At 46.0% G+C, this 27,198-nt stretch overlaps 1 protein-coding gene across 1 annotated transcript; it reads right to left on the reverse strand.

Annotated features, from left to right (window-relative positions):
- Nucleotides 1-777: 777 nt before the first annotated feature.
- Nucleotides 778-26,639, reverse strand: USO1 (USO1 vesicle transport factor; the record flags this gene model as incomplete). The annotated part of the gene is made up of 26 exons (XM_079534913.1): nucleotides 778-979; nucleotides 1,344-1,559; nucleotides 1,733-1,831; nucleotides 2,511-2,597; nucleotides 3,121-3,207; nucleotides 3,500-3,663; nucleotides 3,950-4,088; nucleotides 4,669-4,790; nucleotides 5,059-5,240; nucleotides 5,731-5,849; nucleotides 6,067-6,177; nucleotides 8,235-8,255; nucleotides 8,553-8,764; nucleotides 9,022-9,176; nucleotides 9,428-9,516; nucleotides 9,652-9,792; nucleotides 10,231-10,409; nucleotides 11,344-11,464; nucleotides 11,679-11,734; nucleotides 11,886-11,988; nucleotides 17,332-17,432; nucleotides 20,082-20,093; nucleotides 21,121-21,200; nucleotides 26,098-26,162; nucleotides 26,407-26,493; nucleotides 26,574-26,639. The coding sequence occupies 26 exons, from the start codon at nucleotides 26,637-26,639 to the stop codon at nucleotides 902-904; spliced, it is 2,892 nt and encodes a 963-aa protein (XP_079391039.1). The 3' UTR covers nucleotides 778-901.
- Between the last annotated feature and the right edge of the window lie 559 nt (nucleotides 26,640-27,198).

Genomic DNA, 27,198 nt, shown 5'->3' on the forward strand with positions numbered 1-27,198 from the left:
TTTATATACATATTACAATATATTTTATTAAAACAGGACAAGAGCATTCAGTGAGCTCCAAGTGGCCATACTGATTGTTGTTACCAAAAATGAAACTCATACGTTTAGTCTATTCAGTATTTTCTTTTTAAATTTCATCTTTTATTCACTCTTGAAGAGTCCGTGAGTTATAGCAATCACAGCATTTCTCATCTCCTTCCTGAAGCAGCCTACTGATGGTTATGCAGATATGGCAGCATATCAGGTCATTAGACAAGTATATTGCTCTTGGTTTTTCCAGAGATTCTCCTTACCAATGCTACTACCTTTCTGGTGTGGATTTCCTCTCCCATACAGGTACCAAACATAGCCATGCCATGTGCCAAGGCACCACACTGTGAGCATTCGTTTGGAGCCACAACCCCGGATCTGCAGGCCCAATCCTGGGGACAGCTGTGGGCAATGTATATTGCAGCTGCCTGATCCTTCCACCTCTTCGAAGGAAGCCATGAACTACTCTGGAACTCCATGCTAAGGGCAGAGGCAATGACTCCAGGGGACAGCAGTTAAACCAAACACTTCTGTATTTAATTAACAGTTCCAGAAGCTCAGAACGCAGACAAACGCACAGAGCTCTGCCCATGACAACTCACTGTGCAGCACCATCGCCATCCCATGCCTCAAGTGCTGCCCACAGCAACTCCTAAACAGGAACAACATGGGGTGCTCATGTAGAACTGAACAGCGGTGTCTATTTGCTTCACTCCGCAGAGGTTCCCAACACCTCGGTAACATCGCTCAGCCCAGCAGTTGCCACTTTCCCTCTGCTCCCTGCATGTAGATTTTTTGCTCTGTACATCAATAACAGATTTCCCCCCACTAATAAAGCCATCCTATGTCCATGGTGACACACACCAGAACATCAGTCCTGCTCCTCTTCATCCCCATCCTCATCTTCATCCGCTTGATCTCCAGATTCAATGTCATCTTCATCCTCCACCTGAAATTAAGGTGATGTGTAGTGAGCAGTGACATCCCCCCTTCTACCCTTCACATGTAACAATGAGCGCCACGAGCACCTCAGCTTTCCATGCAGTTCTGTGCAGTGCTTTGCAATGCCACCAATGGAAGTGTTCAGTGTTTGCTGGGGTGGCTTTCCTCTGTCTGTCCTACATCTGGAAAAATTCCTCAGCTACAGTGATAGCTCTGCACTTGCCACAGATATTCCCCAGACTGACACCTCATTCATACAGCTGGAGACAAAGCAGATCAACTGCTACCTCCCAAAAAGCAAAAGGCACCAAAAAGGACTGGTTAAAGTATTAGGCTGTCTGAGACCTTACTCAACTCTTTGGTTTGCTCACCGGCATCCCCAGGTCCTTCAGCTTGCTCCTGAGGGCAGACAGCTTCTGGTCCTGGTCAGCGAGCAGCACCAGCAGGTCATCCTGTTCCTTCTTGGCCTCAGCCACTTCCTGCTGCAGTTTGCTCTTCTCATCCTGAAGGATGGCCACTGTGCTGCTAGAGGAGTCCAACTGCTGCTGCAGTGACACTTTTTCCTCTGAAAGGGCTTTGACTTCACTCTGGCAATAGGAGAACCCCCATGTTGAAATTTTCCAGAGAGGAGAGGAGTACACCTCCCGTGCATAGCCCTAAGCTTACACAATGGTGGTAGTACAACCCACCAGCCCCCCCTTCTGCATGGCCATGGCTGTGGGCTGAGGCCCAAGGATGGCTCTGTGCTCACATGACTGACCTGCAGCTCCCCCAGCTCTTGCAGCAGCCGGCCCTCCTTCTCTGAGCTCCTTGATGCCACTGCACCACTCGCACCCAATGCAGGATCTACAGCTGTGTTCTGCAGAAAGGAAGATGGGATCAGAAGAACCCTCACATTGTGCTTGAGCACAACCACCACACAATGCTGTCCTTCCAGTTGTGCACATGCCCATGGATCTGCAGCTGATCTGCTGAGAACCATGGCAGCAGTGTGTTCATGCAGTGTGCTAATGAGTGTTCAGCTTGAACACTGACCTTCTAATGCCATGAGCTGGTGCTAAGGACACAGCCACTTTGTTCTAAGTTACTCTCAAAGGCTTTAGTGGGAAATCTTTTCAATAAATGAACAACTAAAGAAGTTCTGAAGCAGTTGCAGGTTAGCACAGACAGATTTAGCTGCTGTTGGCCAAACTGTCGTGTGTCCATTTCCAAACTCATATTCTCAGATATTTGAGAGAATAACCATACGAAAATGTAATGGGAGAATTTTGGTGTTTTGGTCATGGTATAAGCTCAAAGCACAGAATAATAGATACCTGTGTTAAAACCACTATGAGCAATGTCCTCACAGAGCACTGACTGAAGTCAGATCTCCTCCTGCCTTAGAAAGGATTTCTCTAGATCACCCCTTGTTTCATTTAACGCTGCTGAAATGCCTTGCTGATGTGTGTTGTCTCAAGTCTGATATAGGAAGAGAGCTACCAAGAGCTCAGCAAGAAGGTTTTGTCCCCAAAGGAAAGATAAGGTGTCACCAGTACCATGGTTTGCAGCTTCTGGTTCTCAGCCTGAAGCTTCGAGATCTCTGCTGCCTGCAATTGGATCTGAGTCCTAAGCAGCTCCAATTCCTTTGGGAAACAAAAAGAAATGCATGTTTCATTTGAGACAGTAGTTCTTCACACTGGGCTCCTGTTAATTTAAATCTACCAGGCCATTTGCTTCCCAGCCTGTTTCCCAATCACAATGTCCAGTCTGCTTTTGAAACACTGCCAGGTATTTGTTGAGGAGCAGCCACCTGAAATCATGGAGCCCACAGGCATGCAGGCACTTACTCTGTACTGTGAATCTCTCACTTGGAAACTTTCCTATAAATACTTGACAATATTTTGCAATAGAAAATGAAAGATTCCCCTGAGTCCTGTGTGCAAGCTGAATTTCTGTTGTTGGCATGAAGCTGCTTGGCAAAGGTAGCTGATTTGTTTTTAGGTACACCATCTCAATGCTCTGAGATTGGCATCACCACCAAAACCAGGGCCATCAGTGAGACTACGGTGCTCAGCACTCCATCCTCAGCTCTGTAGCCAGACACAACTTCTGTCCAATCCTGAACTACTGCTGCTCATATAGCTCTGCTGAAAGCATATTGCTCACCTTTTGCAGTTCAGCACTGTGTTCCATGCCTCCAGAGCTGCTCTGCTGTGAGGATTGTTCTGTCCCCGTTTCCAACTGCAAGGACTTCTGTAATAGCAACAGGAATATTAAACATTAAGCTATCCAGAGTAAACACAGCTCTGTGGTATGAAAACAAAGTGACATCCTACAGCACCACAGCTCACAGCTACACAGGCTACTCCCAGGAACAGTGTGAAGCAAAAAAGAAGTCTCTGCTTAAGCCATCCCTCACCATTTTTGTTATCATCAGCTATGGCTGCATGATGCCATTACAGGGATGACCTTCACTGTATAAGGCAAAAAAAAAAAAAAAGAGATGGAAAAAACATCAACATCTGGACAGCTTTTTGGCTCTCACCAGGTTCTCAATCACAGCATCCTTCTCCTTGAGCTGCCCCTGCAGCTGCTCATGCCTGTTCCTCCAGTCCTCCAGCTCCTCTCGCAGTTTGCTCACTTCTTCCACCTGAATGCCATTCACCTGCAGTGTGTCACCATGGGAATTGTGGTGTTGCGTGTCTTTTCCTAGCAGACAGTTTATAACAAAGGTCAGTGACGTCATTTAAACTGTTTATCCCAAAAATGAATGGACTCATTTCCCTCTTCTTTCCCCTTCACAGAGCCATACAAGCCATTCTAACTATAGAACCCAGCTACAGGGAATTGTTCAGTGCTTCCAGAAGCCCTGTACAGAGCTCTCACTTGTCACTGTTAACCCTTGATGGATGTATTTCTTCCATAGCTTGCCACAACCTACACAAGATCTCCAGTACCACTGAGGCCACTGTTCATTATTCCTCCTGAAGCATACCTAGCTGCACTTTAAGGAGGTTGTATTGATCCTTATGCTGCTGGATCTGCGACACTTGCTGTGTGACTGTCACCTGAAGCTGCTCGTTTTGAGATTTTAATGTGCTAACTTGTTGTTTTAACTCCTCAAGCTCCTGATCCTGGAAAAGAAAAAGAGAGCACTTGCAGTAATACTAGAACTGTAGGAAGGAAAAGAAGAGCAAACCCTTTCCCAGAATGCAAAACACTGTTCAGTGAGGCTGTCAGTGCTGCCTGCGATGAAAAGGAGGACTCCATACCAATATAGACAAGATTCTTGGGTCAAAGGGCTGGGGGGAGACACAGCAGTTTGGTACAGAGCCCAACTTCTTCCAGACCTTTGGAAGAGAGTTCCAGCATCCCCACACCAGGGACAGGGAGAGAAGGAGATAGGAAATCTTTCCCTTGGGTTTTTCTTTGCACCCACAGCAGCCTACACACGTGTTTGGCTCACAAAGCCTTGGAAGCAGCAGAGGTATCTGCAGTTAGAACACACTCAATAAACCTCACTGGAGGTCTGAAGGTGTTACTTAACCGCACTGGTTTGTAGCCATGTCAGACCCCTGAGCTATGGGGTGCTATTGCATTCCCCATTAGAGAAGTCACTCAGCTCTACTTCTCCACTATTTCCTCTTTCAGGCACATCTCAGCCATCACCTTTCAAAAGGTGAGAGCAGAGAGCATGGTGCCACTGCTCCTCACCTGTTCTCTGATGACCTTTTTGTAGTGAGTCACTATGTTGTCATGTTGCTCCAGGGTCTTCTTGACCTCCTCCTCTTTTTTATCTTCTTCACTGGACTTGTAGATAGCTTTACTTATGACACCTGCCAACAACAGCTGCTGTCAGCCACAGCCTGCTTCATTCATCTGTTCTGTCCTCATAGCAGTTCCATCCTCCCCCCAGTGTAACTCAGTGCAGGAAACGATAAACACAGTATGTACTTTGGAGAAAATACAGTGGTCACACACAGTCTTAAAAAACAGAAGAGAAGGTACTGCATTTTAACTCCATCACACCGCTGTTAATGGGACATTCAGCAGTTCAGCCATCAGCTCATAACAAGGAATATAAAAATAAGCAACGTCTCTCACCCTCCAGTTCCTTCACCAGCTTAGTGAATTCATGATCAAACATCATGTGCTCAGGGCTGGAAAAGCCAGGCTGTGGCTTCTGTGCAGCTCTGGAATACAGTTCGTGCTTGCTGATGAAGCCAAGCTTCTCAACAAAGTTCTCCCGCCCAATCCTCTTCTCAATGAGCTGCTTCAGCTTCTCTCTGAAAGGAGGAGATACATCACAGTGATGAGGCATTGGCACAGGCTGCACAGGGAGGTGGTGCATCACTGTCCCTGGAGGTGTTCAAGAACCATGGAGATGTGTACTGAGGGACATGGTTAGTAGGCAAGGTGGGGATGGGTTGGTGATTGGACTTGATGATCTTAGAGGTCTTTTCAAACCTTTTTATGGAGTCTATGATTCTATTCTATAATGCCATGCTTGAGAGAAACAATAGAACAGTTGCTTCCCCAGTTCAACTGTGATTGTCCACAGTAGCATTCAACAGCCAATATCACTCAGTGTGCCATTTGCTCACAGCTGAAGAGCACACAGCTATGAGGCAGAGCAGTGATCTCTCCCCAGTTGTGCCCACTAATTTGCACTCTGGAAGGAATGCACATGGCAAACAGTCACTCAAACATTCCCAACCCTTAAAGCCCCATCTGCCCCTCACTGACAGCTCACTCTTATTCTCACATCACACTCACTTCCTGTAGTTTTCCAGAGAGTTGTCGTTGTAGTAGATGGAGATGCCAAGCAACAGTGCGCAGAGGCCCTGAACCAGCTGTTCCTCCTCTCCCAGGTTCTCAGCAATCTGTCCTGTCAGCTGCAGCTCTCGTTAAGGACACTGGAGATATTCCATAAGCACAGTGCATACGCAGTCCTTTGTTCCGAAGTTTTCTTTTATTTCCTGCCCCAGTGTGTTTGCTTTTATATCGACAAGTATCCCTGCAAACTGACTGACTTAAACATTTGATTTCAACAGGAATAATTCAAGTGACTTCCAGGCAAGTGATGTTAACCTGCAAACAGGTCAAGGATACAAAGGGCACATTGGCTGGGTTGTGCAGGAAGTGTGTGACAGCAATGGAGCAGTTGCTTAGCCACGTGCAGAGCAGCATCAGCAGTCCAACTCGGGTCTGCACTTTGCTGCCCTGAAAGAAACAAAATCCCCATCACTCTCTTCCCACAACGAAAGGCTTTCATAGCCCAAAGAGTTGCACCAATTCACAACTCACCTTTTCACTCGTGTAAAAAAACACAAGTCACACCTTTGACAATCCCCATTTGTTAGTTCTGCTGAGCACAGCTCTACGACACAAGTAGGAACCCATTCATTTTAGCTGTTCTCAGTGCAAACCAACAAGCAACACAGATGTCAAATGTGACTCAATGCAAATTAGCATCAATAGAAAACCATAACCAATTAGTTCTGTATTTATATTAATATCAGAGTAACATGAAGGAACACACACACAGCTCTGTAAGAAAGGAACAAGGTGCAAAACCTCAGCTGAGGATTCCCTTTAAGAAGCACACTGTTATAACACCTCCATGTACTGCTGCCTAAGAACTGTCATGCATTCCTAATGCTCTGTACTAGGTAAATAAACACTGAAATACCTTTCTATTCAGACAAAATAACGTTTACATTACACCAGAAAAGGGAGTGCTAATTGCAGTGTTGAGTGCCAACTATTGAAACTTGCAGCATGTCATGAGCACTTGGAAAAACAATATTTTCCAAGAAGGCAAAAAATAATCCACCACTGAATTACACTCAGACTGTCACACTAACCCTAACACTGTGTACGAGGGCAGGAGAGCATTTGGAGCTGTCTTCATCATCTTCCCACTGACTTCCAGAGGTACAGGTGAGCCACATCAGAACAGCACAGAATGCAGCCACTGACACTGCAGCATTGCACAGCACTCGCCTGCTTGCTTGGTGTGCAGAATAAGCACTGCATACTGTGTTAGCAATTATTGCTCAGGGTTTGTCCACAGCTTTCCTGCAATCCATTTTCCTCATCCACTTGACTACTGCATTCTAAATATTTATAAACAGCAAAAAGATCCCCTCTCAGTTTTCTCCAGGCTGAACAGCCACAGGTCTCTCAGCCTTTCCTCATAAGAGTGATGCTCCAGGCCCCTAACCATCTTTGTGGCCCTCTGCTCAAGCAGTTCTTTCTTTCTAGAACTAGGGAACCCATAACTGGACACAATATTCCAGCTTTAGCCTCACAGAGCAGTGCAGAGGGGGAAGATCACCTCCCTCAACCCACTGGCAACTCTTTGCAATGTGTCCCAGGGTCTCATTGGCTTTCTTGGCCGCAAGGGCACACTGCTGGCTCATGGTAAACTGCTGGTCAGCTGTCAGTCAACCAAGATACTACTGGCATTGTTGGCCACAAGGCCATACTGTTGGCTCATGGTCACCCTGTTGGCCATCAGGACCCCAAGGTCCTTCTCCACAGAGCTCCTTTTCATCATCTCAGCCCCCAGCCTGTACTGATACATACCGATTAGATGCATAACAGCCCCATGGCACAGCCAACTGTGTAACTCAGCATGGTACAGAAACCCCTGTGAAGAACATGCCCTGATGCTCTCAACCTGCAAGTGCCACCAACTAACGGAGATGCAGACTGCTCTTTTTTCCCGATTAAGTTTCTTTACATCTCAGACTGGCCCTAAACCACTGGTAACCCCCCTCCCCAGAGCTCCTGCCCTACAGACAACACTACAGCATATATGTATGTACAACATAGGAATTGGATTCAGTGCAGGTTCAACACAAGTTTGCTTCAGAAGCCCAGAGATTAGCAGCACATTTCCAATTTGGATGGCACTAACTGTTGGCTGCAGGCAGCCTGAGCACACAGCATTTCTGACTGTAATTTGTGTAATAGCTGCAATTTGTCTTACATGTCCATCTATGAGGTGGATAGGTGGTGAATGAGTACGCCCCATGGAAAGAAAGCACCCGTGTATCCCAAGATCCTTATCCCAGAGTGTTGTGGAGCACCCCCAGAAGACACAGAAAGAAGTGGTTATGGCTGTGCCAGGAAAAACCAAATCCAACTGCAACACAGAGCTGTGAGTGGGAACACATGGAGGAGCAGTTAGGGAAACCTCCCAGCAAACCCAAGGCAAAAGAAAAGGCCACTTTGGGCAAGGAAGTGCCGCAGTTGTGCCAACAGATACATACCCGTCTGTCGATCTTATCGCCCTGCAAGTTACACATGTGTTACTCAGGAACTAGGAGCAGAACACATTGCAGAAACATTCCCCAAAGTCTGAATCCCCTGCACCACCAACCAGGCTCTGCTGATGGAAAAGCAGAATACGCCTCTTCTCCCCACCCACGAGAGTAGGGGGCTTTAAGCAAGTCCTAAAATCAGAAGGAGAGAGCCCTCCCTCTCATCAGGCTGACACTAATCCTTCCTGCAATGCACCTGCTCAGGAAGAATGCTTTTCCCGAACACGTGGATTTTCAGCCCGAGGCCAGGCTGGAGAGTTGCTGTACCTGTGAGAGTATGTTGGTGCACTGTTGCAGCAGTGACACGGGTGGGTTGCCAATGCTCGTCGCCAGCTGCACCCGCAGGAGCTGCTCCTTCAGAGCGGCATTCTCCTGCAGTGCGTGGGCCAGGGCCACAGCAGCACACCAGTTGGAGAGCGAGTCCGTGGAGAAGAGGCCCCCGCAGAGCAGTTGCCCGGCCGACACAGAGCTCCCTGTGGCTGCCAGAGAGGCCAAAGGCACACAGCAGATTAGGACAAGACAGACAATCAGCTAAATATGTACGAAGTAAGCCTATGGTTTACTTTTAATTTACTGAAGACCATCTATTTCAAGTTTTAGAGAAATCATAACCCAATCATTGCACTTGGATCTGACACTCAATTGCAGGGAAATAATTCTGCACAACATAACAGCTGATGCAGTAAGAAATTCTTCTAGATCAGAGCTCTCACTGCAGAGGTGATTGTCTGCATACCGTCAATGGTCGATGGCAGAAGTGTTGAGACAATTTCCCCTTGTCCTTTGTGGTTTTTGTACAAAAAGCACTGGAAGCAATAGAGCACGGCACAGCGGAGCACAAAGGGCTGCCTCTCGTTCACCATAGACATCAGCAGCACCACGATGGCAGGCCTGTTGGTAAGGGAAAAGAAAACCATCAGGACAGAACTGTGTGTGGAAACAATGGCTGATAAAAAACAAGTATCTTAGAATTATAGAACAGCTCAAGTTGGAAGTTGGAAGTGACCTTAAAGATTATCCAGTTCTAGCCCCCAAACGACCTGGCTATTGTCTTGTCTTGAATGTACAAGTCCTTTACAGGACACTGCCTCTGCCTGTGCAACACATCATTACCCAACAGTTATACACTTCTACTCCCCTACCTCGGTGGATTTGAAGGTGCATTCACAGAAGCAAAGTAATCCTGGTTCATCTGGCACCCTCGGATGACCTCTGACACAGTGTTAATGGTCTGCAAAGAGGACAGAGAAAAAAATGCAACAAGTCAATAGCTATACATTTTGCAGTTCAGTAAGAGCAATGATCTACACACCACACAATTATTCAGTCTGACATTTTGATATGGGAAAAATTTGCTCCCTGCTACCTCTGTCAGGATATCAGCAGGAACTCCGGTTGCCATCAGGATGGTACAGAGTTGTTGTAGCAACCCACAGTGAAACATGGCCTTCTGGCAGCTGGTGGTAGCACCTGGGGGGTTCGTGGGGGACACAAGCACTCGGACAAGCTGGGGGGAAAAAGAAAGGTGCATATGTGAGGAGAACCCAAGAGCTTCCAAAACACAGAACTAAATTCACCCATCTGATTCTGAGTTTGGTGTAGCTCTCCAAAATTCTGAAGTATGTGACCCCAGTGCTGATGCTGCAACTCAGTAATAAGAAATGAGGCTGTAACTCTTTTACTACTTAGCTCACCATAATTGCATACAAACTCATAAAGGCAGATTCTGTATAAAACATCCCTGGTGATATACTTAATTCCAATCACTGTTATATTGTAAGTTACAGGTAATGAAGTTGTTTGACATGCCACCCACTGCAAGGTCACAATTTGGAAACAGCTCCTGCAGCAGGAGGGGTATCTCACTGATACGGGTACACTGTCATTGAAATGCAGAGAAGACACCTACTGATATTGTTAACAGAAGTGAGGTGCCATGTTTTACCTGCAGCATGAGATGGAGATTTGTTACTTTCTGTGCAGACCAGCCGCAGTTGTCATCCCCAACTTCAAACCATGGCTTCATGCGCTGAATGTAGGAACCTTCTTTAAAAAAATTCTGATTGGAATTGTTATTCTTCAGCAAGTTTTGTAGGAGGAGGAGACAGTCTTCCACCACTATTCCTGGTGAGACAACAAAGGAAAACATTAATCCGAAATGAAGCAGAGCAATGACTTGTTTCTCTACTTGTTGGTATGTTTCAGAAGGAACAGAGCCCACACTTCTGAACTTTTCATTCTCAGGAGCATCATATTTTGATTAAGAACTGAATCTCATGCATGAACAAATAATCAAAGATCACTAACTGAAATACATCAACGTTGATCTGGCATATTTCACACGAAACCATAACTACGGCTCTTCCACAAGTCTGAAGCAAAAAATTGTTTTTCCAAAGAGCATACATTGTCAGAGACAAGCCTCAGATAATTGTGTCTGGAAGACAACACTAATAGAGGCAGTCCGCTGCTAGGATGCCTTCCAGTCTGGACTTTATAGAAAGGACAAAGGTTTGGCCTTCGCACGTATTAGAGCACATGGCAGTATCAGACCTAAGAGAGGGTGACAAAGAGCAGCTGCCACATTCCCCCATCCCACTGCTGTCACAGAGCACAGCTGGGAATCTGCTCTCAGCAAGGCACAGGCAGCAGGAACACACGTGGGAGGGGGAAAGCAGCAAGCTCTCAGCACACAGGAGTTGACATACCAAGTTTCTTACAATTAGCTGCCCAGAAATAGCAACTTTGATTTGTTCAATCCTTCCTTGCCAACATAGCTGTGATACTTCAGACGGGAGAGAAGAGGTATACTAACTTCTCCTGCAGAGTATCAATGAGCAGACATATAGCTTTGTAATGAAATAGATCCTGCAGCAAATTACAATCTGTGGCAAACTCACACATTAAGAAAAACAAAGCAGTACCCATGTGCTGCATCTCTGCTGCTCATTCTTCTAATCCTTTTTTTCTCTCCCCCTACACCAACATGTAATAGATTTGGCTGTGAACTCAGGCACAGAAACACAGGCCTGTGGAAAAGCTTCAGATATTTCTATACCTCCATCACTGTTTCCTTCTTCCGTTACAATATCCAGGAGTCTCTCAAAGGCATTTTCAAAGGCAACAATCTTCTGTATGGCCGCATTGCTCTTTGTCAGCTGCTGTAACAACAAGACTCCCTTGGCGGGCAGAGGGGAGAAGTGATTACACTGAAGTTTTACCAAGTTTACTATAGAACATCACTTTTTATAAGTCACAGCTCTCAGAAGAATGCTAAACAAGCAGCCTAAGCCTTGGCCAGAATCACAAGAGACAACTGCATCCCACCCACCATGGCCATCCAATTGACAGTCTCTGATGATAAAGGCTAAATGACTGCTGCTCTGTACTTACATCATTACGTATAACCTCCCTGGAGTCTGCTAGTAAATCCATCAGTCTGGACACACCTGCAAGAAACACATTAGAAATGAGTGCAAAAGATGCAGATTTTTCTTGCTAAAGGTCTTTAGCACACCATGCTCCAGATTCCTCCAACCCTTTACCACATTTACTGAGTTTTCAGCTTAAAGCTCAGCAATAGAACGCTGCAGCACTCACCCATGGGACTGACGAGGATGATCTGCTGTACCTGAGGCCCTTGCTGCTTTAGGAGAGATGTGAGGAGCTTCACTCCAGGCCAACGGACATGGAAATCAAATTCCTTTGCAGATTGAGAAGAGTACATTATGTCAAAGCTGGGTCTAATCAAAACAAGAAAGCTCAAGAACTAAGGAGTGCTCTAACCACCACCACAACGCTGGCCTCCCCAGGTCAACTCACACCACCACAGCCAGTGACCAGCCCTACACTCCAATGGGTCACCCCACTGAGCCTGTTGTGCTTCTCTGCTAGTGTTACAACTTCAACTTATGGTCAGGCACTGGATCACTAATTGAGACAAGCCTTATTTTGTCAGCACAACACTGCTAATAAAGAGGATGCTCAACAACAACAACAGCTACAGAGAAATACAATTGTTTACTGAAACCTAATGCCAATTTCCAGATCTCCACCATCATACTATGTATTTTTACCATGCCATAGCTGTATGTGTCATTGTAAACCACGCTAATCGAAACAGGCACAGCTCTATCTATAACCTTTATCTATGTGGTTTTATTTCTCTTTTTTTTGAACAGCAGTCCTGGTCAACCAGAGAGGTTCCAGACAACTAGAGACTTGCTAATGTGATGCCCATCTATAAGAAGGTCAGAAGGAGGATCTGGGAATCTACAGGCCTGTTCACCTGACCTCAGTACTGGGAAAGGTCACAGAAAAGATCGTCTTGAGTGCAACCATGCAGCATATGCAGGACAGCGAGGGGGTCATAAAGGGCAAGTCCTGCTTGACCAGCCCCATCTCTTTCCATGAACAGGTGACTCGCTTGGTGGATGAGGGAAAGGCTGTTGAAATAGTCTACCTAGACTTCAGCAAAGCCTTTGACACTGACTCCCACAGCATTCTTCTGGAGAAACTGGCAGCCTACGGCTTGGACAGGTACACTCTTTGCTGGATACAAAACTGGCTGGAAGGCTAGGCCCAGAGAGCGGTGGTGAAACAGATTTAAATCCAGCTGGCATTAGTGGTGTTCTCTGGGAATCAGTATTGAGCCTCGTACTTTATTAATGATCTGGACTGGGGGATCGAGTGCACCCTCATAAATTCGCAGATACCAAACTAGGATTGTTCAGTCTGTAGAAGACGGAGCTCAGGGGAGACGTTATTGCTCTCTACAGCTCTCCAAAAGGAGGCTGTAGCAAGGTGGAAGTCAGCCTCTTCTCTCAAACAACAGCAATCAGACAAGAGGTGATGACTTTAAGTTATGCCAGGGGAGGCTGAGTTGGTGAATTATAAAAAAATTTTTCTCAGAAAGTGGTGAAACATTGGAATGGGCTTCCCAGGGAGGTGATGGAGTCACAATCCCTGGATGTAACAGAAATGCTAAGTCACAGACTAAAGCAGTGATTGAGCACCTGGTGGGAAGGCAGGGCCAAACCAGGGAAACTCAGGTGCATGCAATCCACCAGAGTGACCGGGAGGGGTGAAGCCAGGATCCATCCCTTCCCAGACCTCTTTTAAGGGCTGGCAGTAACAGCAGTGGTATCTCTTTGGTAGTTCCTGTGTTTTTGAGGCCTTCTAAAGGTAAGCAGCTTCTTTCATTTATTTCTCTGACCATGTTTGGATTTGCTTAAATGTAGCAGCCTTGTTGCAGCCTAGGGTCTTGCTTCTCTGCTGTCATTGCTGTGCTTTCTGTTGTATTACACTGGAGGTGTTCAAGAATCTTGTAGATGTGGCAACAAGAGACATGACCAGTGGTCATGGTGGGGATGAGCAAGAGTTGGACTTAGTGATCTTAGAAGTCTTTTCCAACCTAAGTGATTCTAATAATGTCAACAGTGTTCCTGGTGTAGATTAAGGCCTCAGTCCAAGTGACAACAGAAATGAATCTACTGTATCAATTTTTCTATAGTGACTGCATTGCGTGCCTCAGGAATATGTTTATAACTCTAGGTTTTATACTCAAAGTAGTTTTATAGTACTGAAAACCACAAAGAGAAGTTCCAAAAAACTAACTCTATTAATTCGCTATTCACAGCACCCAAAAACACGCTCCTGATTTGTATTTGCATTCATTGAGACTAAAGTTCAGCCTTCAGGGATCAAGGCTCAGATATGCTGAGAATGCTTAATGCCACTGAGTTCACACAGTTCCATGTAGCAACAGCAGGACACCTTTTGTTCGTGTTTTTGCTGTCAACTGAGCTCTTTTTCTTCCTCATGGCATTGTCATAAAAATTTTTCTCAAAGGGGAAAAAAGATAATTGCCCAGGAGCTGGCAGGGCTTGTAAAGAGGGCTTTAAACAAGATATGAATGAGGTAGGGAATAAAACCAGGCCTGCTAGAGATGAGCCTAGAGGAGCGGTAAGAAGACAGGACATGAGGCAAGGGGCTCAGCTGAAGTGCATCTACATCAATGCAAGCAGCGTGGGCAACAAACAGGAGGAGCTGGAAGCCATTGTATGGCAGGCAAACTATGACTTAGCTGCCATTACAGAAACATGGTGGGATCACTCCCATGACTAGAGTGTTGCAATAGATGGCTACAAGCTCTTCAGAAAGGATAGGCACAGAAGGAGGGGTGGTGGTGTGGCATTTTATGTTAATGTTTTGATATTACTGGCTTTTGGCTGGGGATGATACGATTGAATCTCTGTGGGCAAGGATGAGGGGAAGGGCCAACAAGGCAGTTGTCGTGGTGGGGGTCTGTTATAGACTGCCTAACCAGGATGAGGAAACAGATAAGGTGTTCTACAAGCAGCTGGTGGAAGTTGTGTGGCCGCCAGCACTTGTTTTCACAGTGGATTTTAACTTCCTGATATATGCTGGGAATACAATACAACACAGAAGAAGCAGACTAGGAAGTTTCTAGAGTGTATGGAAGATAAATTCTTTCTGTAGTTGGTGAGAGAGCCTATGAGGGGAGGTGCCCTGCTAGACATGATATTCACAAACAGAAGATCTGGTGAGAGATGCCTTGGACAGAGTGACCATGAAATGGTAGAGTTCTTGATTCTTAGTAGAGTGGGGAGAGGGGACAGCAAAACTGTTACCTTGGACTTCTGGAGGGCAGATGTTGAATTGCTCAGGAGACTAGTAGGAAGTGTCCCTTGGGATTCAGTCTTGGAGGATAAAGGGGTCCAGGAAGGCTGGCTGCCCCTTGTGAAGGAAGTCTTAAAGTCACAGGAACAGGCTATCCCCTGAGCCTCAAGATGAGCTGGCAGGGAAGAAGATCAGCATGGATGAAAAGGGAGCTTCTTCTGAGGCTACAGAGAAAAGAATCTACCTCCTGTGGAAGAAGGGATGGGCAACTCAGAGTACAAAGAAGCTGTTAGGATGTGCAGGGAGAAAACTAGAAAGGCAAAAGCCCAGCCTAAACTCAATTTGGCCAATGGGATATAAAGGAACAAGAAACTCTCCTATAGCTATATTAACAGTAAGAGGAGGACTGAGGAGAATTGACATTCTTTACTAGATGTGGCTGGAAACAGGACCACTGAGGAGAAGGAAGAGGCTGAAGTTCTCAATGCCTTTTGTACATCTTTAAAAGTCAAGCCAGTTATCCTCAGGGTACTCTGCTCTCTGACTTAGATGTCTTGGATGGGGAGCAGAATAAACCCCCCATGATTTAGGACGAAACAGTTAAAGACCTTCTACTCCCACTGGACTGCCACAGGTCCATAGGGACAGATGAGATCCACCCAAGACTGCTGAGAGAGCTGGTGGAGCTGACAGCTTTTCATCATCTATCAGTGTTCTTAGTCAACTGGCAAGGTTCCAGAAGACTGGAGACTTGCCAGTGTAACTCCCATCTACAAGAAAGGTCTCCTATTATCTAGTGACCTGCCTGGTGGATGAGGGAAAGGCTGTTGATGTGTTCTACCTTGACTTCAGCCAAAACTTTTGACACAGTCTCCCACAGTATTCTCCTGCAGAACCTAGCAGCCCATGGCTTGGACAGGCACACTGTTTGCTGGGTAAAGAACTGGCTGGAGGGCTGGGCCCAGAGAGTGACAATGAGTGGAGTTGAATCCAGCCAGACACCAGTCTGAAGTGGTGTTCCCCAGAGGTTGGTGCTGGAGCCTGTCCTCTTCAATATCTTTGTTGATGACCTGGACGAGGGCATTGAGTATGCTCTCAGTAAGTTTGCAGATGACACCAAGTTGGCTGGGAGTGTTGATCTGCCTGGGGGTAGGAAGGCCCCAAAGAGGGGTATGGGCAGGCTGGACTGCTGGGCTGAAGCCAATGGGATGAGGTTCAGCAAGACCAAATGCTGGGTCCTGCACTTTATCCACAGAGACCCCAGACAGTGTTACAGGCTTGGGTCAGAGTAGCTGGAAGACTCTATAGAGGAAACAGACCTGGGCTAATGGTCGATGCTTGGCTGAACATAAGCCAGCAGTGCCCAGGTAGCTAAGAAGGTCAATGGTATCCTGGTTTGTGTCAGAAACAGTGTTGCCAGTAGGAGCAGGGCATTGATCATTCCACTGTATTCAGCACTGGGAAGGCCACATCTCAAGTACTCTGTTCAATTTTGGGCCTCTCACTGCAAGAAACACATCCTGTGGATTTTGCCCTGGAGTGTGTCTAGAGAAGGGAAATGAAGCTGGTGAGGAGTCTGGAGCACAGGCCTTACAAGGAGTGGCTAAGAGAGCTGGAGAAAGGGAGGTTCACAGGAGACCTTACTGCTCTCTATAACTACCTGAAGGGAGGCTGTGGTTAGCTGGGGGTTGGCCTCTTCTCTTGTGTAACCAGTGATAGGAGTAGAGGGAATGGCTTCAAGTTGCACTAAGAAGATTCAGGTTGGACACTGGAAAATACTACTTTTCCAAAAGAACGGGCTGCCCAGGGAGGTGGTGAAGTCATCAACTCTGGAGGTGTTCAAGGAACATGTAGACTTTGTGTTGAGGGACATGGTTTAGTGAAAATTATTGGTGATAGGTGGAGGGTTGGGCTGGATGATTGTCTAAGTCTTCTCCAATCTTTGTTATACTATGATAAACTTAGTTTAGAACTTTTTTAAACAATTAGGAGTAATGAAGCAGACCCTGAGCATGAATTCAGTGGGACACAAGTTGGAACCGCATCCCAGCACTCATAGCCATCAACTCGTGGTTATTTACTGATCAGCTCAAATAATATCCTGGCACAAGCAACAGCAGCAGCTGGTTGTGGACCAACAGTTTTTATTACTTCTCATCAAATAATTAAAATTCTTTCCATGTTATCAGTCTCAAAAAAAAAAAAAAAAATCATTCCAGATTTAATTTGGGTCACAGATCTTGCTCATCTCCATCCCTTCATTTGTTGTAAGGTCAGACAACGCTGTACACTTAACACAAAGGCTTCATCAAAAGGGCAAAGCCATGTTCATGAAGATGACAGAACACACCTCTCTGTGCAATACCACATCCCTCAGCATCCCAAAAGCAGTGTTGTCACTCACCTCTACGAGTGTCAGCAGCAGTGTGACATTCTCCGGCTGCTTAATGAAGATCTCTGTGAACTGACTCCCCAAGTCATCACCTTGTTTTGGCGAGTTCTCCTCTGCAATCACCAACAGTGCATTACAACACACAATTAGAGGAACTTCAACTAGCTGTGGATTTCGTCCTGGCTAAAAAATAGGGCCATGAACCACAAACAAGGCTTTGAGTCAGGGCTCTAATTTTAATGGTGGTACGTTTAAGTAACTTTCCAAGCAGACAGAGCAACAACTGTGCATAAAAAGAGATAGGGCCTGTCCTGTTCTCAACAAGTTTTGAGAGCTATTTTGTTTTTAAGCAGGGAAGAAAGCAGTCTACCAAAAAGTAACTTATTTCAGTAGAAAGATGGGAGGGGGGGAAAAAAATCCCATTTCCACTTATCCAAATTCACAGTTCTCAGCCCCACAGTCCCCTGATAGAGATAAAACCAAACAGTTCTGAGTGCCCTGAGAATTTGGACACACAATTCTAAGAGCAGATAGGGAAAATGAAGTGCCAGTGGTTCCACAAGGCTCCACTAATCTGGGAGAAGATTCCTCATAGGGATCTTTCAGCATTGAGTGGGAAAGGCAAAGCATATGTCATATGGAGAGGATTCTAGACAGTGCGGAGAATGTCATCTATCCAAAAACATTATTATGGTGCTGCTGGTGAGCAACATTCAGCAGTTTCCACTGACAAATGTGGGAACTGCAGTTCAAATTCAAAGATAATTTTAGATTCTCTGGGCTGCATTTAAAAAATGGGTGGCCAGCAGGGAGAGGGAGGTAACTGTCCTCCTCTGCTTAGCTCTTGTGAGGCCCTATCTGGAGTACTGCGTCCAGGTCTGGGGCACCCAGCACAGGAAGGATGTGGAGCTCTTGCAGTGGGTCCAGAGGAGGGCCACTAAGATGATCAGAGGGCTGGAGCACCTCTCTTATGAAGAAATGCTGAAGGAACTGGGCTTTTTCAACTTGGAGAAGTTAGAGAGAGACCACACTGTGGCCTTCCAGTACTTGAAGGGAGCGCACGAACAAGAGGGGGAATGGCTGTTACAAGGGTAGATAGTGATAGAACAAGGGGGAATGTTTTAAACTGAGACAGGAGGTTTAGGTTAGATATTAGGAGGAAGTCTTTCACTCAGAGGGTGGTGATACACTGGAACAGACTGTCCAAGGATGTTGTGGATGCCCCATCCCTGAAGGCATTCAAGGCCAGGTTGGATGTGGCTCTGAGCAGCCTGAAATAGTGGTTGGTGACCCTGCACATAGCAGGGGGGTTGAAACTGGATGATCCTTTTCAACCCGGGCATTCTCTGATTCTGTTTTCATTTTAGGAGGAAAATCTATCTCATGCAACTCCAATAGTTTCTTGGACTTCAGCTTTCTAGTGAAGACAATTGAACAACCCAGCAGTAGTCACACCAAAAAGGGATGGGCATTCAGCTCTATGGGACACGAGGAGCCACCTCTAAGAAATGAACACTGTGTTCAGCAAGGGCTCTTTGCTTGTTGCACTCTCAGAATAGAAATCTCAGGGGCTAAACACACATGAAGTAACTGCTAGGGAGCAACACAGGGACACCTCCGCATACAATCCCAACTCAGGCTAAGCAAAGGCACTGCTACTCAACTCTTGTATGTTTTACCCCAAAAACATACTGCTTTGCATCCTGCACTATAGCACTACCCTGTGCCTGTGAATGGAACCATGGCACAGCACAGCTGGAAGCAGCGAGCACAGATATGCAGTAAAGCCACCGCATTTCTGACCAAATCTAAAGGGCTGATTGAGGTAACTGATGGCAAAGGGAGGATTTCTTTCCTCTCTCATTTCAGCTGTAGAATGCATAGCTGCAAATAAACTGTTAGCAGCTGAGTGGCTATATATAGGGTCAAAGACTGTAGCTGACCTTGGAACTCTGCAGCTCATTAGGGGTACAGCAAAGCAGAAACCAGAAAACTGACAACATTTTTCTACTGGTGCCTAGAAAATAATTTTAATCCAGCTGACCCCATTTCCTTCGGGTTGAAACAGTGATTCATGATACTGACACTAACACCTACTCCTATGGACTCCAGGACAGGTAAGAGATTCTTATTTAGTCTATCATTAGGCTGGAGCTGACCATTTTTCTGATGTAGTTTAGCTGTATTCTTACCAGGAAGCAGATACAGGCAAGTTGCTTACAGCAGGGAGAGAGAAGCATCAACACTACTGCACATTTTGGAGTGGACGAATGATGGGTTACTAACAGAAAGTAACAAAAAGGAGGACAGACTGCATGCAGAAATACCTCCAGCCCAGATATGTAGCACCCAGCAAAACCCAGGTGCATCTAACAAAGTGTTAGAGGCCAGCTTATGACAGGTGAGCACAATTTTACCATGCATCACTTAAAAGGGACACTGGGAAGGATCTGTGCTAAACTTTGGGGCTTCCTGGAAAAAGAAACTGCGTATCTGTGCACTTTTGTGACATCCTCAATGATAATTTGCTGTTATTCCAATCTCAAGAAGTCTGCTGGCATTTGACATGCCCCAGTCACATGAGTAACTGAACAGGGAACTTGCTCTAAGGCAAGCTTGTGTTGCAGAGCAACATGCAAAAAGCACCAAACCTCAAAGCAGGTCCTTGCAGTGTCCTTTCTAACAGCAGAGAGCATTATGTTGTGAGCAGCACTACAGCTACAAAACAAGCACTATGCTTATAGAAGTAAGGGTTCCTTTACCTTCAGAATCATCTGTCAGTGCAGATAAAGGAAAAAGAGAGAGAGGTTCACAAGTTGAGCAGCGTTCTAACAGCACAACACTGATGTTTGGAATAGTCCCTCCCTCCTACATCAGAAATGAATGATCCAGGAATGCTCCTAGCAGGGGTTGAAGAGAACCATCCCAAACTCCTTCCAATACTGATATTTCCACCCACAAAACTCAAACTTGTTAGTTTTTCTCTCTTACTGAGACTGCTGTGATGTTCTCCTAAGGAGCCCAGCAGCAAGGCACTACCAGGAGCAGGAAAAGAAGGGTGAGAAAGTAAAGAAAACTGACTATTGGAGAGAGAGTTTGCAATGTGTTGCATGAAATATCTACTCATCTACTTCCATCAGAATATTTATCACTTGGTAAAAGATCCTTTGAAGAAATAACTTAGAGTGAATGCAGCAGACAGGTGACCAGAACCCAAATGCAGGGCTACCTGCATTGTGCCCATTCACAGGAGCACACGTGTTCTACCTCATTTGACAGAAAATGAAAAAATGCAATTCCTGCAGCTGTCAGGGACTAAGGGGGCTGTGGCAAATGCAGATGTTACAAACCATCTGGCTCTTCCTCATTCTGGGCACTCATAGCTCCAGTATATGTATTTAATTTTATGATGATTTTTTTTCTACCACTATCACCTTTTGCAGTGATGATTCTGTAGAATGAGGAATTACTTTCCACAGCTACTAGCCTCACAGCTTTGTCAGCTGATCAAGAAAGGCCTCTGAAAATGAACTCTGGATAGACAGTACTGCAGCCTTGGCCAACTCTGCAGGCCCATTCCAAACTGGCTGGTGTTTACATAACATTAATTTTAAAATTAATCAGCAGGAAATCCAATGTTACTTTTAATGCAAGCCCTGCTCAAAGATGTTTTGCATTGCCTTAACAGCTACACAGTAAGTATGAGTGTTACTAACTGTACAGTATTATCGTTTGTGATTAAACACAGCCATCAAGAACAGCACCCTCAGAGTGACTACAGCTGTTACTGCCACAGCTTACCTTGTTCTTCCTCTTCTAGATCATTCGATATGACATTGTAGAGCGTGTCCAAGGCATAGCCAATTATTTCAGAATCTGAACTGGGAAGAAAAGAACCACTTTTCTTTAATGACTTACTCATTTCCAACTTCTCTTACTGTTTTTCTCTACAACATTGTTTTTCTGCTCAGGCAGTCTCCCTCACAGCATCAGTGCAAGTGAGAAGAGCTGATGATGACAGCATTTTATAATACTGCATTTTTACCAACCATGAGCTGCACAGCCCCTGTGTGGAGTCAAACCCCTTTTGCCAGTTCCACTCCCTGGGGCAGCCCTATCCAGAAAAGCCAGTGATGCAGGACAATCACAGAAGATGTCACTAGGAGCACATACTCCATCCTGAGCCTCCCTTCCAACTCACTCCTCTGTACAGCAGGAGAGACCTCCAGTATGAATTCATGGAATCACAGAATGGAAACAAGGAATAGCTTGGTTTGGAAGGGACCTTAAAGATCATTTGGTTCCAAGCATCTCCCAAACAGGCTGGTCCAGGGTCACCAACTCTGCTCACACCCAGTCATTACAGGTCTGCAAGCTCTTAGCGTGCTCAGGAAGCTGCTGGCTGCCCATCCAACTTCTCCAGCATCAGCTCACTTTCTGACACCATGTTTTTCTTACTAAGTCCTCCTTTAACAGAGTCCTTTTTCTTCTGCATCCAAACAATCTGTAAATCCAGTGCTAAAACAAACATGATACCAGAATTGAGGGGCAGGAGAGCGTGTAACCATTTTTTGCCATTTGCTTTGTTGCTCATACAGTCAAACAGCATTGAAGCATAGCTGGTCCAAACAAACAGAAGCACTGCCACGCACAGGAGGGCACTTGATGGTAAATCAGTACAAACAAGAGCTATTTCCGTATCTTACACAAGAATCAGGAGAGTACTGTCACAACATGACCTCATTCAAACGTTCACATATTGATTTCACTAATTTGCAAAACATACAACAGTAGACTTTTTGCACCAAGGAGCTATCTGCGCTTTAAGAAGCTGCAATACCAGCTTGCAGCAAACCCTACAACCTGTCCAACCAGCAGCCTTAAAAGCCAGTCCTAATTGAGGTCAGCTATCTTTGCTAGGCCTCTAATTAAGGATGACATTTACAGCACACCTAAGGTGACCCATCAGCTGTGAGAAGATGAAATGGAGCAATCCATGACTACACTTCTTGCATCACTACAGCAAGGGCTTTAGCGGGCTCTCAAAGAGACAAATCACCTCCCTTTACATGACACTCACACTAAACCAAAATCTAGGAACCATCAGCTCTCAGCCCTGTTTGTCCCATGACATTAGGTTGTGACTGAAACCTTTCCCTGCTGCCGTCTTCAGGTGACGCGTGCAATTCTGGCTTGTCACCGGTGTCATGCAACTCACACTACCAGTATTTAAGCTGGGCTGCAGTGGAAACAAGGAGAGAAACAGCAGCAGCATCTCCTCTACCAAGATGTGAGTCAGGGCATATATATAGGAAGGTCTGGTCTGTGTAAGCAGCCTCAACCAGCAGGTACGCTTCCATTGCCTGGCTGTTTGTTTCTTCTTTTACATTTTACCTTTTGCCATTTCAGCTGAACACAGTACTACAAAGCCTATGGTTTCTTTTTCATGTGACTGAAACAATTCCACATTACAAAAAAAAACATGGAAATGACTTCCTGGAGATTCACGGGGCAGTAAAAAGCAGTCTCAGCCTTGCTTTTGCTTTTCTTTTTGCTCACAGGAGAGAGAACTCAGCAACTACAAAAGAATAATCAAATATCATATAGATATGGAAGAAGTTGGCCTCATTTTTCTTGTTGGAAGAACAAAACCAGGATATCTTTCCATCATATCTTTGCTATTCACTGCCTTGCTTCCATCTGCTGTTCGTTACATATCACTATTCCCTTGATTGTTCTGCTCAGACTGAAACTGCAGTTTTTGCACTGCAGTGAAAATCTTCAGTCAATAAACTGACCTTCACTGTCTCAAGCATCCACGGAAGACACAGGCTTTCTGCAAAGCACCAATCCAGAATGAGCCACTGGTAACTTTCCCTCTGTTCTTGGGGCTCCTCCATAGCACTTGACTACAATGTCAGCTCAGTACCCCTTGAATTTGCAAAAGCAAAGAACCATATGGCAATGCAGGTGTCCATGTGCTGTGCCACCAATGGAGAGTACCTCCAAAAGCTTTTACTTCCTCTTCTAAAACAAAGGCATTTCATTTCATGAATTTCCACCCTGTCTTGTAGAGTAGGAGGAAGGAGAGCGTTTCTATCATGTCATCGATGACAGTGTGCCTGGAAAGGACTAACAACAAACACATTCCTTCTTACAGCAGCTTTAATAAAATGTATAACAACTCTGAATATTAGGAAATTAAAGCACATAAATAATTGAGGTTTGTACCCTATGCAGATAGGGAATGCTTTCTGCTCCATATTAGGTTTCAACCTGTTAGAATTGTCATGGTGAATTTTAAAAAATAAGATTTTGTATTAAAGAACAAAAAGAGTAAAATGCCAAGTTAATTTTGTGCTCTGCTGCCCTCTTTAACACCAGCAGTTAAGTGGAGCTTTTCTGCTCAACAGTCAGTGCCAGTTCTTTCCTAACAGTCCCTGGTGGGAAGTGGCAATGCCCAGACTGGCAGCCAGGAGAAGGTTCTCCAGCCAACCGTACCTCCCAACTCACACTGCAAAAAGAACGCTCATTTGTGTAGGAGCCTGGAACATTTAAAGCTGCCTTAAGCATTATCAGGCTCCCACGTGGCCAACGCACAAAGCTGAAGAACCAGCCCAAGAAGTCTGTTTCCTACAGAATGAGTTTAAACGTCAGATCTCAGCCCAAGCAGGAGACAGAGCTTAAGGCAATCTACAAGGGAACTGTGTAACAAGTAGAACAAGACATCCATTAAAAAAGGAAAGTGGTGCAAGATCTACTCCAGGATAAAGGCTGTGAAACAATGGAAGCTGCCAACAGCTGCAAATGAAAGAGAAAACTACAGAGAACTGACTTAGTCCCCACTTCATGTTTCAAGGGAAGGAGCAACTGAGTAAGCACAAACAAGAGGTGCACTGAAGATTAAAAATGGCTCCTTTTTCACTCCAGATCCACATAAATAGCAGCGAGCTACTGTGTTGCCACAGTTGACTGAGGTGGTCTGTAGTACAAATGACTTTGTGATTAGATGGCACTTTCAATCAGCTCATTTGCATTAGCAAATAATTAGTAGCAAAGTTGTTTCTATTTTTTACATTGCTATGATATATGCCAGCAAAATAAATGCTGCTGGCAATAGAGCAGTTGTGCATCTTCAACCACTCATTCTTTGTAAACATCCAATAGGAAACCACAGGCACACCTGTCACTGTTCTCACATTGCAGCACTCTGCAGATCAGCTCTACACTGCACACATCCCAGGGCCCTGCTGCATTCCTACTGCACGTTCAATCAAAGTTCTGCGGAAACCATTCTGCGGAAGCATTTTTTTTCCCATCTAAAAACCCCAAAAATGAACATATTCACTGCTTTTTAAACTGCTGTCTGAGTCACACAATGCATCCCAGCAGAAATCTAACAAGCACTGTTCCTGGAGGAGCAACTGGAGCCCAACAAAGTCCAGACAATCTCCACATCTGTACCCAGCAAGGTTCTGTCCAACACCTTCACAGCAAGGAGCTCAGCAGCGTTCTGACTCCCTCTCACAGCTCAGATCCAGCCTGATGAGCAGCTCAGGGGATGAAGGCAGCTCCTTGGCCTCATTTTCTGAAGGGCTTCTCCTCCGTGGGACTGCTGCTCTCGTGATCTCTGCTGGTACTGCCCTGATCCTATGAGCTGTAGAGCTAAAGCTGAAGGCACGAGCTGTAGACAGCCAAGGGATCAGCAATAGCATGGCATCATTCTTACACCAGCCCACAGCTTCTTTCCAGCTGGTGAAACCAGCCAGGTGAGCCTGGCTGCCAGCAGCCCTCAGAGAGCACTGGAGGGTTTCTACTTCTGAACACTTAAGCAGAGCAGGATGCCCCTGTGATGTAGGTCCTTGAGGATTTCTTTCAGATATCAAATCACTGCTTTCCTAATTTGTTTGTTGTACCACTCCTGCTTTTCATGCATATGCATGCAAGTATCCCATATACGCCTTTATGACATTTTAAAAACAAATAAATGAAAAAAAGAAAAGCTTAATGCTCAAGTTCAGACTGACAGTGTCACAGTACAGCCAGCTGAACACCCTAAGTATTCAACAGTTGAGGCCCCAACCAGAGTACCACAGAGAGCTCTGAAGTTATACCATGTGGGTGATGTCACATACAACAGCGGTGCAAACAACTGAGAGATGGACAGTAAAAGAAATTAAGTTCTATATAGCATATTCTCTTCCACAAAGCTACATTCTAGACTACCTCTGATATTTACACTAAAAAATATATATTAGTAGCAGATCCTTCTATGTGAAAGGGGCACAGATTTCTTATTTGAACCCTTCCAGATAACATTCCTTCTAACAGAATCGTTCTAGCAATTCATTTAATAACATGTATCTGAGGAAAAGTAAAAACACATCTGCTGACATTGTTATTCACTCTTAAATTCTACCATCTATCCAAGAACAGGATGGTTTGGGCTGTTTCAAATCACTTAATTAATACTGTAACTTTAGTTTTACTCTTCACTTATCCCTTTTATAGAGAAAGATAACCACCTATGAAACACAGAGATGCAGTTTGCTGTTGTTTGATCCAGAACTGCTCCTCCCATCCCTAACAATTACACCCCTTTCATTCCGACCATCTCCAAGTACACTCTCATCACACTGTTCAGGACAGGCAGTCACCACAAAGTCCCCAAAAGCCCAGTTCCCTTCCAGCTCTGTAACCATGCAGAGAGAGGACTGAATTTATCTATATTAGTGGAAGGAAGGCACCCAATGGGAGCCCTGTCCGCAGCAGACTTACCGATCTGTCTGCAGGACGTGTACCAGGTGCTCCATGGCTTGGATGCCCACCTCCAGCCGGTATTTCTGTGAGGAGAAAACATGGAGTTGACAACAAGCAGCTCCAATCCCAAACAATGCTATCAGCAGCACATCCAACCATCCCTGTAAACAGCGCAGGTTTCCCTTAGGAAGCTCCTCCCAGGAGTCTGCCAAGAGCCCCAGGAATCCCCAGGGACCTCTCAAAGAGCTCCTCCGAAAAAAAAACAGAAACCCTCTCAGGAACGCCCACAAGGAACTCCAGGAAAGCCTTAAGATCCCCGGTGCTCACCTTTGACAGCGCCTTCAAAGCACGTACGGCGTCCCGGCGGTCATCTAGGAGCGTGGAGGAGGCCACCCGGTCGCAAAGCTTCTGGATCTGGAAAGCACCGGGCGTAGGTCACAGCGCGGCCCCGCCAGGCCCGGTCCCCGTCCCCGCCCGCTTCCCTTGTCCCTCACCGTATCGGCGCCAGAGGGCTGCGGCCCGGCGCTGGGCCCCCCCATGACGCCCCGCAGGAAGTTCATGGCAGTTCCGCTGCGCGCCCACCGGCTCCGCACACCGCCGGCCCCGTTCTACCGCTCCCGGCCCCGCCGTCACCCCCGTGCCGGAAGCGGCCACTGCGCATGCGTCGCGACGTGGCGCCGACGTGGCCTCCGGCGGGGGCGTCATCACGATGGCGGCGGGACTTAGCGTGAGCCACGCCTCTCCCCCCTCTGGTCGATACCCGTGGGCCGCGAAAGGGCCGTCCCTGTGGCCGGGGTCGCACATTCACAACAACAGCAACGTGGTTCCTTATGCTGCTGCAATTCCCAGCCGGCGTCAGTGGGTCACGGTGTACTGTGAGAGGGGGGTCTCCTCCCCTCAGCGACTGCGAAGAGAAACTCAGCATTTTCAGTCAAGTTTTATTTTCCATTCGGCTGTTACAAAATAGATGATAGAAAACAAGCATTATGCTAACGTAAGATAAAAACGTAAGCATCCCTCAGCCGAGCACCGACCCTAAACGCGACGACTGGCACCACACCCATCCGCGCCAGCGCCGACTCCCCCTAAGGGCACTTCCGCCGGAAGCTGACCTCTCAG

This window comes from Tetrao urogallus (assembly GCF_951394365.1).
Source record: "Tetrao urogallus genome assembly, chromosome: 4".
Lineage (NCBI taxonomy): Eukaryota > Metazoa > Chordata > Aves > Galliformes > Phasianidae > Tetrao > Tetrao urogallus.